At 36.7% G+C, this 12732-nt stretch overlaps 1 protein-coding gene across 1 annotated transcript; it reads left to right on the plus strand.

The window, feature by feature from the left end:
- The first annotated feature begins 178 nt into the window (after positions 1 to 178).
- On the plus strand, positions 179 to 11850 carry LOC112554156 (cactin-like). The gene is made up of 19 exons (XM_025221781.1): positions 179 to 345; positions 1852 to 2088; positions 2697 to 2766; positions 3430 to 3483; positions 3929 to 4075; positions 4421 to 4492; positions 4992 to 5054; positions 6090 to 6144; positions 6435 to 6523; positions 6884 to 7037; positions 7523 to 7666; positions 7865 to 7974; positions 9362 to 9558; positions 9819 to 10026; positions 10228 to 10383; positions 10750 to 10833; positions 10978 to 11028; positions 11250 to 11312; positions 11605 to 11850. The coding sequence occupies exons 1-19, from the start codon at positions 260 to 262 to the stop codon at positions 11728 to 11730; spliced, it is 2166 nt and encodes a 721-aa protein (XP_025077566.1). The 5' UTR covers positions 179 to 259; the 3' UTR covers positions 11731 to 11850.
- The last annotated feature ends 882 nt before the right edge of the window (positions 11851 to 12732 follow it).

A 12732-nucleotide genomic window follows, 5' to 3' on the forward strand; every position in this document is an offset into this window, starting at 1 on the left:
AACTTGAATTACAAGTATGGTGATAATTAAATAATATTATATTACTTCGAAGATAGATTATATACTTAAAATATATTTAGTGGTCCAGATAATGTTTGTTAGCGATTTACAAGTTCAAGATAAGAAATTTTCACAATTTTATTAATTAGTAAGAGTGAGAGAGTACAAATAAAACGGAAGTAAAGAAGAATAACTCTTGAGCAAACGTTGGTTTGACATTTTTTTGTAATCACAGACTTCGTGTGAGTTCTGTAACAATATGGGAAACAAAGAGAAAAAGAAACACAAACATCGCTCCAGATCTAGAGAACGATCTAGAGATAGAAAGAAAAAGAAAGGAGATAGGTATGTCATGATGAATATACTTTTGTTGATTTTGACTTTTCGAATTTTCTCGCAGATAGGGTTCTTTACTGTTGCTCTGTTCGCTCAGACTCTCTCTAGGGGAGTGATGGGTTGAATACTGTTCACACGTGATAACGATTAGAACTTATTATTTAAGCTCTTTACTGCTCTGTTATTTTCATCTGTGTCATCTACTAATTTGACCAGCTTTGAAGCAAAACGATTCGATGGGACTTCTGCCTATATTGATAGAAGATTCTACTCTGACTCTTTTGGTGTTAATGATGGAGAATAAGCGACCATGTCAGATCACACTTTAAAGTTGCGTGCGGACTAACCCTTAGCACATTCTTTTGCTTCATGGCCAAGCTGCCGTTTATGACACAGGTGATACTTCACTTATCCGACTGTGTACCATGTCATCGCTAGCATAACATTATAGATCCATGATTTGGATGAAGTAACCTGGTGACCATTACCAACCTGTACCACGGCCGGGGGAGTGGGTACAGCATGTAAAAAGCTTGTAGACAATTAGCACTATGAGTTGATCTTTGTAGAATACTATTTAGCTATACTCCCTCTTAAGCTAGAGAGCGGTCCGGTGGCGCAACGGTTAGCGCCTGTCACCAATACAGTGAAGGTTGGCTGCCCAGAGTTCATTTCTCGTCTTGGGCACTTTGTTCTTTCTCTGCACGTGATATCTGTTTACAGGGCTGGCTGCCTTGCTGTAATATAGCCTCAGTTGCTGGCACGGCGTAAAACACCAATCCCCCCCCCCCCTCCTCTTAACCCAGAGTAAATCGAGGGAGCCAACTCTTAATCACTCAACAAGACATGGGGTATGGCTACAAAAGCATCATTGTTTATAAATCCTAACAGGCAAACTACCTCACTAGAATATCTTTGACCCTAGAGAAGAAATGATTGTCACAAAGCTGTTTGATAGTGCCTTTATGACTCAGTAACATCTTGTAAATATCATGTAAATATTTTAACAACCCTATTCTATTTTTATGTCTTAGCTTTTGTTATTGTACTAGTCAGTTTAGCATGCTTTTCTCATTAACACAGCTCTTTCTCTCTCTCACATCCACATACTTTCTTTTGCATTTGTACTTGCAAGTAAGATGTGCATGGAAGCTCAAATTCACTTTAGCATTTGACTGCTGCCAGTTCACTGCCTTCATCCTTTGTATGCGAATGTAGAGCATAAGAGATTTATATCTGTGATGTTTATCTATACAATCTGTCTCTCTCTCTTTCTCTTACACACACACTTTCTCTTTCACTCTCTCTCATTGAATTATTATATTTTACTGGTGAATCTGACAACAGTCTTTATTATTAGAATTATGTCCATTTGTTATTACTTCACAAAGACACTATACATGCTGGATTTTTATTTCTCTTAGGACTTGTGATATGCTGAATACTTTTTGGCACAACTTATATTTAAATATTTATATTTAAATGCTTAAATTGAAATTGAAATACTTTTGTTAGGAGAGAGAGGTCTGAATCAGAAGACTCCAGTGAGAACAGCTGGGATGAAAGACCACGATCAAGGTCACCTCATAAGAAAAAGCACAGAAGGCAATCCAGATCAAAGTCACGATCAAGCAGCCGGTCTCACAGACATCGAAGACAGTCTGATTCAACTTCTTCTGATGATGAGCATACTGATGACAGCCAGCACAGGTTCCAGCCACCATCAGCCCTCCTTGATCCTGAGGAGAGAAAGTATGTTCATTTACACTTTTTTTTCTTTTGTATCTGTCTTTGACATTGAGCTGACTCAGCAAACATTTGTTTAGATGGAAAATTCATTTACCCAGTTTATTTTTGTATACATTTCTTCTCCAAACATTGCATGGCAGTTCTGTAATAATGAGTTAGTTTATCGTTCATATTTCTTCCTGCATTCAGTATAACATCTGCCACCCTAGTTTAAGGCCATCATAGTGGTTCTTTTCTTTCTGATCTATAGATTTATGATCTGTGGGGCATTATCCAGCTCTGTAAGGGAAGGGTCTGTACTTTGATAGTTAGTGTGCTCATTTGTGGTGCAGTAGGCTGCTAATTCAAGGTGAAAAAATCTTTCCTACCCATCCATCAGCTATCAGCATTAATTAGGATCTGAATTACAATTTAGAGTGAAAGGGATGGAAGCAGAGCGATTGCTTCCACCTGCCTTCCCTAAGCAACTTAAGAGTAATAATAATGAGCATTTATTTAGCTCTTTTTCAAAATAGCTTGCTTAAAACACTTCACAAATAAGAAAATTACACACAGACCAATTCTAAGTAACTGTTATGTTTACTTTTGTTATATTTGCTGTTTTGACTTAGGAAGCAGAAAGAATTGATTAAAGCACTGGAAACTCCAGAGGAAAAACGTGCAAGACGTCTGGCCAAGAAGGTATATTTTAATATGTTTCTTTTGTTGTCTCTGATTTTCAACATCAAGTCAGTGCTAATTGTACTGCTTGCCTTATCATTAGTGAATGCTGCAGACAGAGTGGCACAACTTAGGCTGGTATTAGATAGGGCAAGTGCAATCACTTTGGTTGCTTTCTGGGCTTTGCATTCAAGGTAGTGGATTGAAAGTAGTTTGTGTGAGCAGTTGCTCTCCTTTATGGGGGAACTGGGTAGGTAAAAAGTATTATCTTTCTTAGGCAACAGTTTTCTTTTTAAGGAATCTTCTTGTTTCATAGGTTCATAATGTTGAGTTATATTTCTACAATCGTTTTTAAAGGTCAGACTAGTTAATTCTTACTAATTTTTCAGCTTTTTTATTTTTTACAGTCATTTCAATGAAATACAATATAAAAATATTTATGTCTATGTGTATGTACTTGTGTATTTATGTATCTATGTATTCATGTGTTTTCCATATATATATCTATGTGTTTATATATCTGTGTATATGTTTGTGTGTATCTATTGTATGTATATATGTGTGTATCTGTGTATATCTATGTATTTTTATTTCTATGTAGCTATTAGGGATGTCAGAGAATCTGTAAATGTGAGTAGATTGTATTTTGAACATATTAAAAAAAATCATTTTGATGTCTAATAGGAAGCCAAAGAGCGCAAGCGAAAGGAACAGATGGGTTGGGACCAGGAGTATATGGTTTGACAAGTTCTTTACCTTTATTTTTATTTTTTTGAAGCCTATAAGTTTTTTTTCAAGATTTACTTTTGACAACTACAACTACAGTATAATTCCATCGTGAGGTTTCTGTTTATTGGTAAAATTGATTACTACTTCCTTATTGGAAGACCTTTAATCAGGATTGATTGTCTTTGATAACCTGTAAGTCTGTGAGTGTGGAGTGTGTAGTTTGTATGTGGCATATTATGGTTGTAAAGCACAGGATGTTTTTGATAATGGACTCTCACTATATTCATTATTAAGCTTGTAAAGTGTCTTACGTAGGCATGTTGTGCACATAGTATTATGTTAGTTTTGAATGCGACTCATATGTTTAAATATCTGCTTTAGCATTGTAAAGTGCAATGAGCATGAAATTGCACTTTCCAAATTTATTACATTATGATTATTATTGTTATTCCAGGGTTATACCAATGTGGATAATCCATTTGGTGATGAGCACCTTCTGGACACCTTTGTATGGAGTAAAAAAATAGACAAGGAAGGAAAAAAACATTTGGCCCATTCAGAAATTCAAAAACTACAAAAAATAAAGATGCGAGAAAACAAGGTGAAACATAAAATAAAATAATTATGTTTTAAATATCATTACTTTTTTGAGATTTATTTTTCAAATTCTTGACAAACTATTTGTATTTATGGGCAGCTTTTCAATATTGAAAAATTCTATAGCAGAATTATTTTTAGAGCAAGGTATATAGCCTGCAGAGAAGGGCAGTTTACAAGCCCTGAAATCCTCTTTGATGAATACCAAGAATTTAGCAATCTGCACTTACGGGCTGGGTTGTTTTAATACCATAGATTTTCTTATATTTCTTGTATTTAATTTTTGATGATAGGGTCAGTGTATTTACAAGAAATATTTAAATTGAATGCTTCAATCAACGTGCTGCAGATTGAGCTGGAGAAAGTGAAGAAGAGAAGACTGGAGAGGGAAAGAGAGAGAGAAGAAAGAGAAAGAGAGCGGGTAGGTTAATAATGCACAGCTTAGAAACAAATCGGCACTTTTGCATTGAAGAATGTAAATTATGCTTTATCTTCATATTAACATTTTATGTAAAATTAACCAACACTTGCATTATACACTGAGTTATCGGTCATATTGATGCTTTGAAAGCATAACTAGCTTTGACATTGAAATTAATAGTCTGCCTTGCTGGCCTTTGATTTCTCCAGGACAGAATAAATATAGGAGAAAAGTCGTACTTGTTACGAAATCTTTCAGACTGTTGTGTACTAATGCAATTCAAGTATTGAGAGCCATAGAAATTATTTCTATTGGATGTTTTAATCACATGAAACTTGGAGTTCTGTTTGTTTTTATCAGACTTTCAGACTAAGGACTCTGTAAGTTATTTTTCTTACAGATAATCATTGGTTATGAAAGATGTTTCCAAAGTAATATGAAGTGAAGACTTAAGGGGATCTGTGCTCCATTTTGATTAATGATGGTTTTTTAATTTCAGGACATGATGATGAGAGAGAAAGAACTTGCTTACTTCCGTGAATGGGAAAAACAAGAAGACAGTGTGAGCTGTTGCCACTTTCTTCTCTATGCCGAATACTTTTCCCATTCCCACAATATATAGAAATAATCATTTTATTTTGGTTAGAAATGAGTGCTAAGTGTCTTTATCCTACTTGATCCAGTCAACATTGGTTTGAATTAAAGGGACCCTGTAGAGTAACCACTGCTCATGAGTCTAAGGCACTAAGGCTTTTTTATCTTTATCTGGTCAGAGTGCTAGAATGATCTATTGGGACTGATCCACATTTGGGTTGACAGTTCTGTCAGAGTCCTCTGTAGAGGGTATACATTCAGTCCGCCCGAGGAGATGAGTCTGACTGCTGCTGTGCAAAGACTTACAGTTGAAAAATTGGCATTGCGTATACCGGAACCAGCATCTGTAGCGCTTGAGCCATTCCTGTAAATGCTGACAACGCATGCCTTGTGAATGAAGTCCTAAACGTAAGATGGTTGGACTTAGGATGAATGTAAAACCCTGCGGAGGATAGATTTTGTAAGGGATTATGACGCTGTCTTCAGAAGAGATAACTTCCCTCTGGAGTGCTGCCTTTCCTTTTCTGATTTATTTTCTTATGTTTTGGTGTATGGTATTAAAAAGACTAAATTTTTTGTATGCTTATATGTATGTGTATTGCACACAGACCTCAACAATGAAGCAGACAATACTTTGAGTCCATGTTTGATGTACTCTGGACAACATTTTGTGTATTGCACAAGATGATTATTTGAAGATTATTTATGTAAAATAAAATTGTGGTCAATATTTTTTTAAGTTAAGTGTATATTGAAAAGTTAGAAACATAGTTTTGTTCCACTGGAACTGGAAAAGTAGAATATTGTAGTGGACATGGTGCAGGGAAGTAATTTGTCTCTGCGGAAGAGGTATGGAATTTAGAAAAGGTCAAAAAGAGAAAATTCCCATGCTTTGTGGGAACAGTTATGAAGTAGCTATGCTTGCAGTTCCACAACTTCCTCCCAACTTTTGAAATAATGAACCATCAAAGCTCAGATGAATTTATTAATTTTAATTTTTCAGTTTCATCTAAAACAAGCAAAGCTGCGCTCAGAAATTCGAATCAAAGATGGACGAGGTAAGACACAGAAACTTTATATCCCAAATTTAAGCTGTTGTGTGATGGTGAATTGTACAGCAGACTGATTGTGAAGCGTGATTCTAGGAGCAGATTTACAAATCCATATAGATTTACAAATCCATATAGATGGATTTTATAGTATTATAGGCCTCTTTTGTTTGAATTGATGCATCATTGCACAGATGATACTTTCTATGATGCAATGTAATGTTTGTAAAAACAATGTAAAAAGCATCATTTCACTGGTGCAATAGTTGATATTAAATACCCTTGTTGTTCCTTTTAAGCCAAACCCATTGACCTGCTGGCAAAATATATCAGTGCAGAGGATGATGAGCTAGCTGTGGAGATGCATGAACCCTATACCTATCTATATGTAAGTTTAACTCATTTAATACAGATAAATTGATGCAGTTTTGCTGTAGCTATGAAGACCTTTGCACCTTCAGGTGATATCTATATGGGAAGAGTTAAAGAAATACCTAGTGAATGGAAAGTACATGAAGCTTACAAAGACTTTTGGCATGCCTAAGTATATTACACAAGTCTAAGTACATTGATGACATTGGTGGATTGAGGTGATATTGAGGGAGGCAAAAAGTCCCTTGTAACAGTTTGATTACAAGCAACAGCAATTCTTTGCAATGCTTTGATAGTGATAATGATGGTGTTACAAATTGTTGTTCTCTCATCAAAGACCGATGATGATGGACCTGTCTTTTGATGGTCTTTACAGGGACTAACTATGTCAGATCTTGAGGACTTGTTGGAGGACATTCGGGTGTACCTTGAGTTGGAGCAAGGAAAGAATGCAGACTACTGGCGAGACATCATTACTGTCACAGAGGATGAACTTCAGAAACTGCGGAAGTTGGATGCAGCTAGTAGAGGTTAGAAAAGAGGATAAAGATACATCGGTGCTGGTGAGATCGTATGTTATATTGATGTCATTGGTGCTGGCAGGATAATATATTCCATTGTTGACCATAAGGGGCTCAGATGGGAGCACATATTTCATTACCAATCATCAGTAGCTGATGACCTTAATACTCAGATTATGTGAAAGTTTCTGAACCAATATCACTCAATTGATCACAGCAGTTTGAAACTATCCTTGAAGGTTCTAGGAACTGAAATAGATGCCTCACACTCATTCTAAAATATGATAAAGAAGTGCGGTAGTCACACTTTAGGATAGATGTGAAATAACTTAAACGTTGGGGAACATAATATGTTGCAAAACGTGCAGAAACTGACATTGACATCCCTTTGTGGATTTTATTCATCGGAGTTTGATGTATAAATTTATAAACACATTTTATTTTCATGTATCGCAGAAAAAGGAAGGAAACAAATTGTATTTACATAATTTCAGAGTTTGCAGACCGGCGAGAGGGCATCAATCCAGCTGTGACAACAGAAGTGGCAGACATTTTCAAGGGGAAGTCAACCAATCAGCTGAAATTATTAGAAGATCAAATCAAAGCTAAGCTGAACATTGGAGAAGGCATTGATGTAGGTACGTGATCTAAGCTGTGCATTTGCAAAGGCTAGGATGTATGTGTGTGTCTTTGACCATCACTGTTGACAGTCAAGACACTTTGCTCAGTTGCTGTCATGGTTACTTAGTTAAGCTGTTGGATGATTTCTATAGTCTTAGGTTTTATATGTTGAATAATTGCATTGTTAGCACTGAAAGCCTTATTTTTGTCTTTAGGATACTGGGAAACCCTTCTGAGGCAGTTGAAAGCCCACATGGCGAGAACTAGACTACGTGAGAGACATCAGGATGTTTTGCGACAGAAATTGCTGAAGTTGAAGCGAGAGGTAATTGTTTTTGGTGAGGTGTATGTGATCACTTGTGACAGATGGAAGATGTGAACAGGAGAATAGGTAAAGAGGCAGATGTTATATTTGAACTTTGATTTGATCATACAGAGCCTGTAAATGCACCAACTTAATGGATTGGTGAGAAACAAAATCTGCATCATAAACCCAACCTTTATTTGACCTTGCTTTATAAAATGATGAAGTATGTTACAATTTATTACCAATAATAAGTTAGATTTTACAGTGCAACACCCAGCCAAAGCTTGCAAAGGAACAGATAGCCTACCTCCAATTAAGCAGTCCCCACATGCAAACTGACACATGTAATATCACATACATACTGACAGACACATCAACAGAGCTACATACATATGTTTGAGACCTTTCTCACTTATATATTACATGTACATAATTAACATACTTCTCACATGTATAACTATGTCCACACATGCATGTGCTGTATGTTGGCCTTGTCAGTGATAGAGACTTATGTCCCAAATGTAGAGGTAATTCAGTAAATCCCATTTAGCTGTCACATTAAACCCCTGTTTAAGATTGAAGACTCTCAGTGGCGGACTGGCCACTCGGGCATTTGGGCAATGCCAGTGGGCCAGTGGGCCTATTTTGTTCTGTAGAATAATACTATAGGGCTATTATAGTGAGAAGGGCCGCACTGAAAATAATGCCCGGGCCGTATTTTAGTGAGAAGGGCCGTTCTGTAAATAATGCCCGGGCCGCTTTAAAGCTCCAGTCCGCCCCTGATGACAGTATATAATTAAGTTGAAGAGTGACAAAGACCATGATGATGCTGTCATCTTCCATCTGTTCTGACCACACAGTGGCTCACACTCACACCGGATAGCTGATACAATGTATGATCGCAGTTGCACTTACTGGCACAAGAGGATTGTGGGACAATGTACAACGTAATGAAGCCTGAAGAGCAATGAAAGCTTAGCTACAATAGGAAAAGACAATCAATGTTATTACTAGCTTAAACGTTGTGATGTAGTATATGTTAATAGACCAAGATATCTATGAATTGCAGTTTTGCAGCTGTACATCTGTGACAAAAGCAGATCAATTAATATTCAGAAGAGTCTTGACTGAGATCAGATCATCACTAGAATGCTGGAATTTACAAGATTACAAACCATTTACATGAATCATGCTTAACTCTTGCAATGGGAAGTCCAAGTATATTATAACAAATTTAAAGGGATATTAACAATGCAATGCATCTAAAAAGACGATGCAGAGGTAAATAGATAATTGAAAACCCCCTGTAGAAAATCTATAGATTAAGTATGCAAGATCTGTCTTCAAAACATGATTCACAGACTGTGCTAAACTTCGTGCAATCAAGTGTGCTACTTTTCTACAGCAAGGACTAGAGGCCCCTCTGTTCCCAGTGCTCAAGCAAGGAAAAGATGGTGAAAGTGCTGGCTCCCCTGTTCCTTCTGCCAGCCGGCAGGTAGACTCACCTCAGCCCAGGCTGTCCAGTGATATTGCTGTTGCATCTACATCTGCTGAAGGACGAAAAGATACAGCAGAGGACAAACATGGGGAGGAATCTGAAGAGTAGGTTTAAAAACTAGTAAAAGTCACTAAGTCAATGAGTAGGTTTAGACTACAACAGTAGAAGATCATAAACATTTTTTTTGGTAGTTGTGTGTGTGTGGTTTTTTTTATAAAGAGATATTGGTATGTAAGTAGTTTTATCCCCCAAAATATGTGGATATCAGCGATGATTTATACAATGATTCTATTGTGATTTCTCTCTGGGTGCTTGTGATTTTAGGTTATTTTGTGTCATGAATTGTTGCTGTTGTGCCTTTCAGACAGGATGACGATGAAGCTGTCATCACAGAGGCAGACCTCATAGAGCAGGAGGAGCAGAATGACGATGAATACATCAAAGGCGGCTACTCTCCTCGCCTCTTGCAGCCTGGAGATCTAGGAATCGATGAAGTGATCTATGATGAGGAGGAAGATGCCAAAAAGCTGGCATTGGCACGTAGCCAAGTCTGTGCAACTGGAAGAGTGCGGGTGAGCACTAAGTTAAAAAGCTGACTTACATCTTGTCCACCTGTGTTGATTGCTATTTTTACAAGAGGACCATCTTTTGGGCTAGCTTTATTGTCATCTGGGTGACAGGATCATTTTGAGAGACTTCACTTTTTTTTCATACTTTCAGATAAACGTGAATGAACTTTTGCCATTTTGTGAACCGTTATCTTAATGTTTCAGTTGGATGTGGAGACTGAGTTTGAAAAGGCTGCTCGTGAGGGCATGAATGATGATGAGGCACAGTTTAGTGTGGAGATGACAATTGAACCACAAGCATTCATCTGGTCTGACAAATATCGGCCACGCAAGCCTCGCTTCTTCAACCGTGTTCATACTGTGAGCTTAACTTTGGGATATATTTTTATTCACATATTAATGTGTTTGGTTTCCTTTAATAAATGAAAAGTTGCAGAATTGTCAGTCATTTGTTAATATTTTAAAAAAACATTCAGCCAGATTTCGAAATTACAAGATTTAAATTCGAATTTTTATTTTAAATCAAAGAGTGATAGGTCTAGCAGAGAACATACACAAGGGATAACCCTATTTATTGCTTCATCTCTTATGTCTTTTTTTTATGGCCCCATAGTTAAGGACTAAGCTTATTCTGAAAGACTCAAAACACAATTTTTTTTATCTATTTATTAAAATTTGTTGAGTTGGAGTTGTCTTATGCCTGTTTATATCTTTCTGAATGAACAGGGATTCGAATGGAATAAATACAATCAGACACATTATGACATCGACAACCCTCCACCAAAGATTGTTCAGGGTTACAAGTTCAATGTAAGTATATAGCAGTGTAATACTGTATTTTCGGGCCATCACATGCATTTACATACAAAGCATTATATTGCACTTTAAGGCAATTACATATTCTTCTCTGCATGTGGCCTTTTATGACACAGTTGTTATGCTTTCTGTCTGCAGATTTTCTACCCAGATTTGATAGATAAGACCAAAACTCCAGAATATACAGTGGTGAGTGTGGGATCATCTCTGCTTCGTTTTTCATTATTACTTTATTTGTGCTGCAGCTTATATGGTCATAAACAATAGAAAATATGTTCAGATGAAATTCAATCTTTACAGTTCATGCAAATGTACATAGTCAAAAAACCGTGCATACTTTTTAGATGAATTAACAAACTCTGAACTGTAATGCTAAGCATGCTGTTAATGGTTTACTGTATCACTGACAGACACCTCTGGAGGACAATAAAGACTTTGCAGTACTTCGGTTCAAGGCCGGGCCACCATATGAGGTTTGCTAATGGCTTTTAAAACTTTATCTTATTCAAAACTTCCCTTTTTTAAAATTTTTTAAATGTGTATGAAAGACCAGTTACTTGGTATTTTTGGAAGTGCTGTAAGGACTGTATTTTCTAGTTATTTCATTTATCTACATTAGCATGATATCAAATATGTTTATTTATTGTGTGCATGTGAATACATTGATCTGCTGTATTGTGTATTTTTGTTATCAGCACTTGATTTATTTCCATGGTTTGCAGAAAAGCGCTTTGCTGTAACCTCTGATTTTTGTTCTTTGTTCAGGACATAGCATTCAAGATTGTCAGCCGAGAGTGGGAGTACTCCTACAAGAGAGGCTTCAGGTGTCAGTTCCAGAACAACATTTTCCAGCTGTGGTTCCACTTCAAGCGCTACAGATATAGGAGATAGGAGGCTAATGAAATATTTTCCAGTCATAAAATGTAAAGATTGTTGTTTTGCAAGAAGGATGAGTGATTGTCATGTCATAACAAAGCTGTGAGGAGTGTGTAAAAGTTTCTTTCATCAATAAATGAGATATTTGGAAACAGGGGAGACTTTTGTGATGGCTGCGTTAATGAAGAAGTTTGCTTATTACAATTAGACTTTATTCATAAACAGGGGTTGTAATTTCCTGCTTTTGTGGACTTCTTCCTAAATAAGTTTTTTCCAATGCTGTATAGTACTTTGTCACAGCAACGCTCTATAGTACTATATAATTATACTCTCTCTTCATATATATAGTTCAAAATAAACAAATTTCAAAGAGAAAGAATTTAGTCAGAATTATCCCAAGGCTGGAAATGTTTATCCCACTGCCTAAGAAGGTCAAGGAAATCAACACTGAAGGATAAAACAGCATCAGTGAGCACTGTGTGAACATCGTCTGCTTGTAATAAACACTGTGTGAACGTCGTCTGCTTGTAATAAACACTGTGTGAACGTCGTCTGCTTGTAATAAACACTGTGTGAGCGTCGTCTGCTTGTAATAAACACTGTGAACGGTCTGTGCACTACTAACAGTGTTGTCAAAGCAGATGGTTTAAAATATTTGATGACCTTTTGACTTCGTTTCTTAGAGGAAAACTTTGTGTAAAGATCTAGACTCAATCAGCCCGTGTTTACCAAAACCAGGCATTAAAAATTTGATAATCGATCGGTCAGTCGATCAATGAGTCTATCAAGGTAAATTTTTGTATGTTCAGACTTTCAGAGGAACGCAATCGTTTTCTTAAGCAAGGAAAAACCTGAGGTCAGTTGAGGTCGCACACTGCGCGCGCCACAAGAGGATTTTTCAGAAATGTCACAGAGTCAAGGAGGGTCGTTTCCCACACTCCACCCTTGCACAAAATATTTCACTCTTATTTAGGCTGAGTTAAAGAGTAATACAATTCAGTTTTAAAATCCATAAAT

The sequence above is a fragment of the Pomacea canaliculata genome, linkage group LG13, assembly GCF_003073045.1.
Source record: "Pomacea canaliculata isolate SZHN2017 linkage group LG13, ASM307304v1, whole genome shotgun sequence".
Taxonomy (NCBI): Eukaryota; Metazoa; Mollusca; class Gastropoda; order Architaenioglossa; family Ampullariidae; genus Pomacea; species Pomacea canaliculata.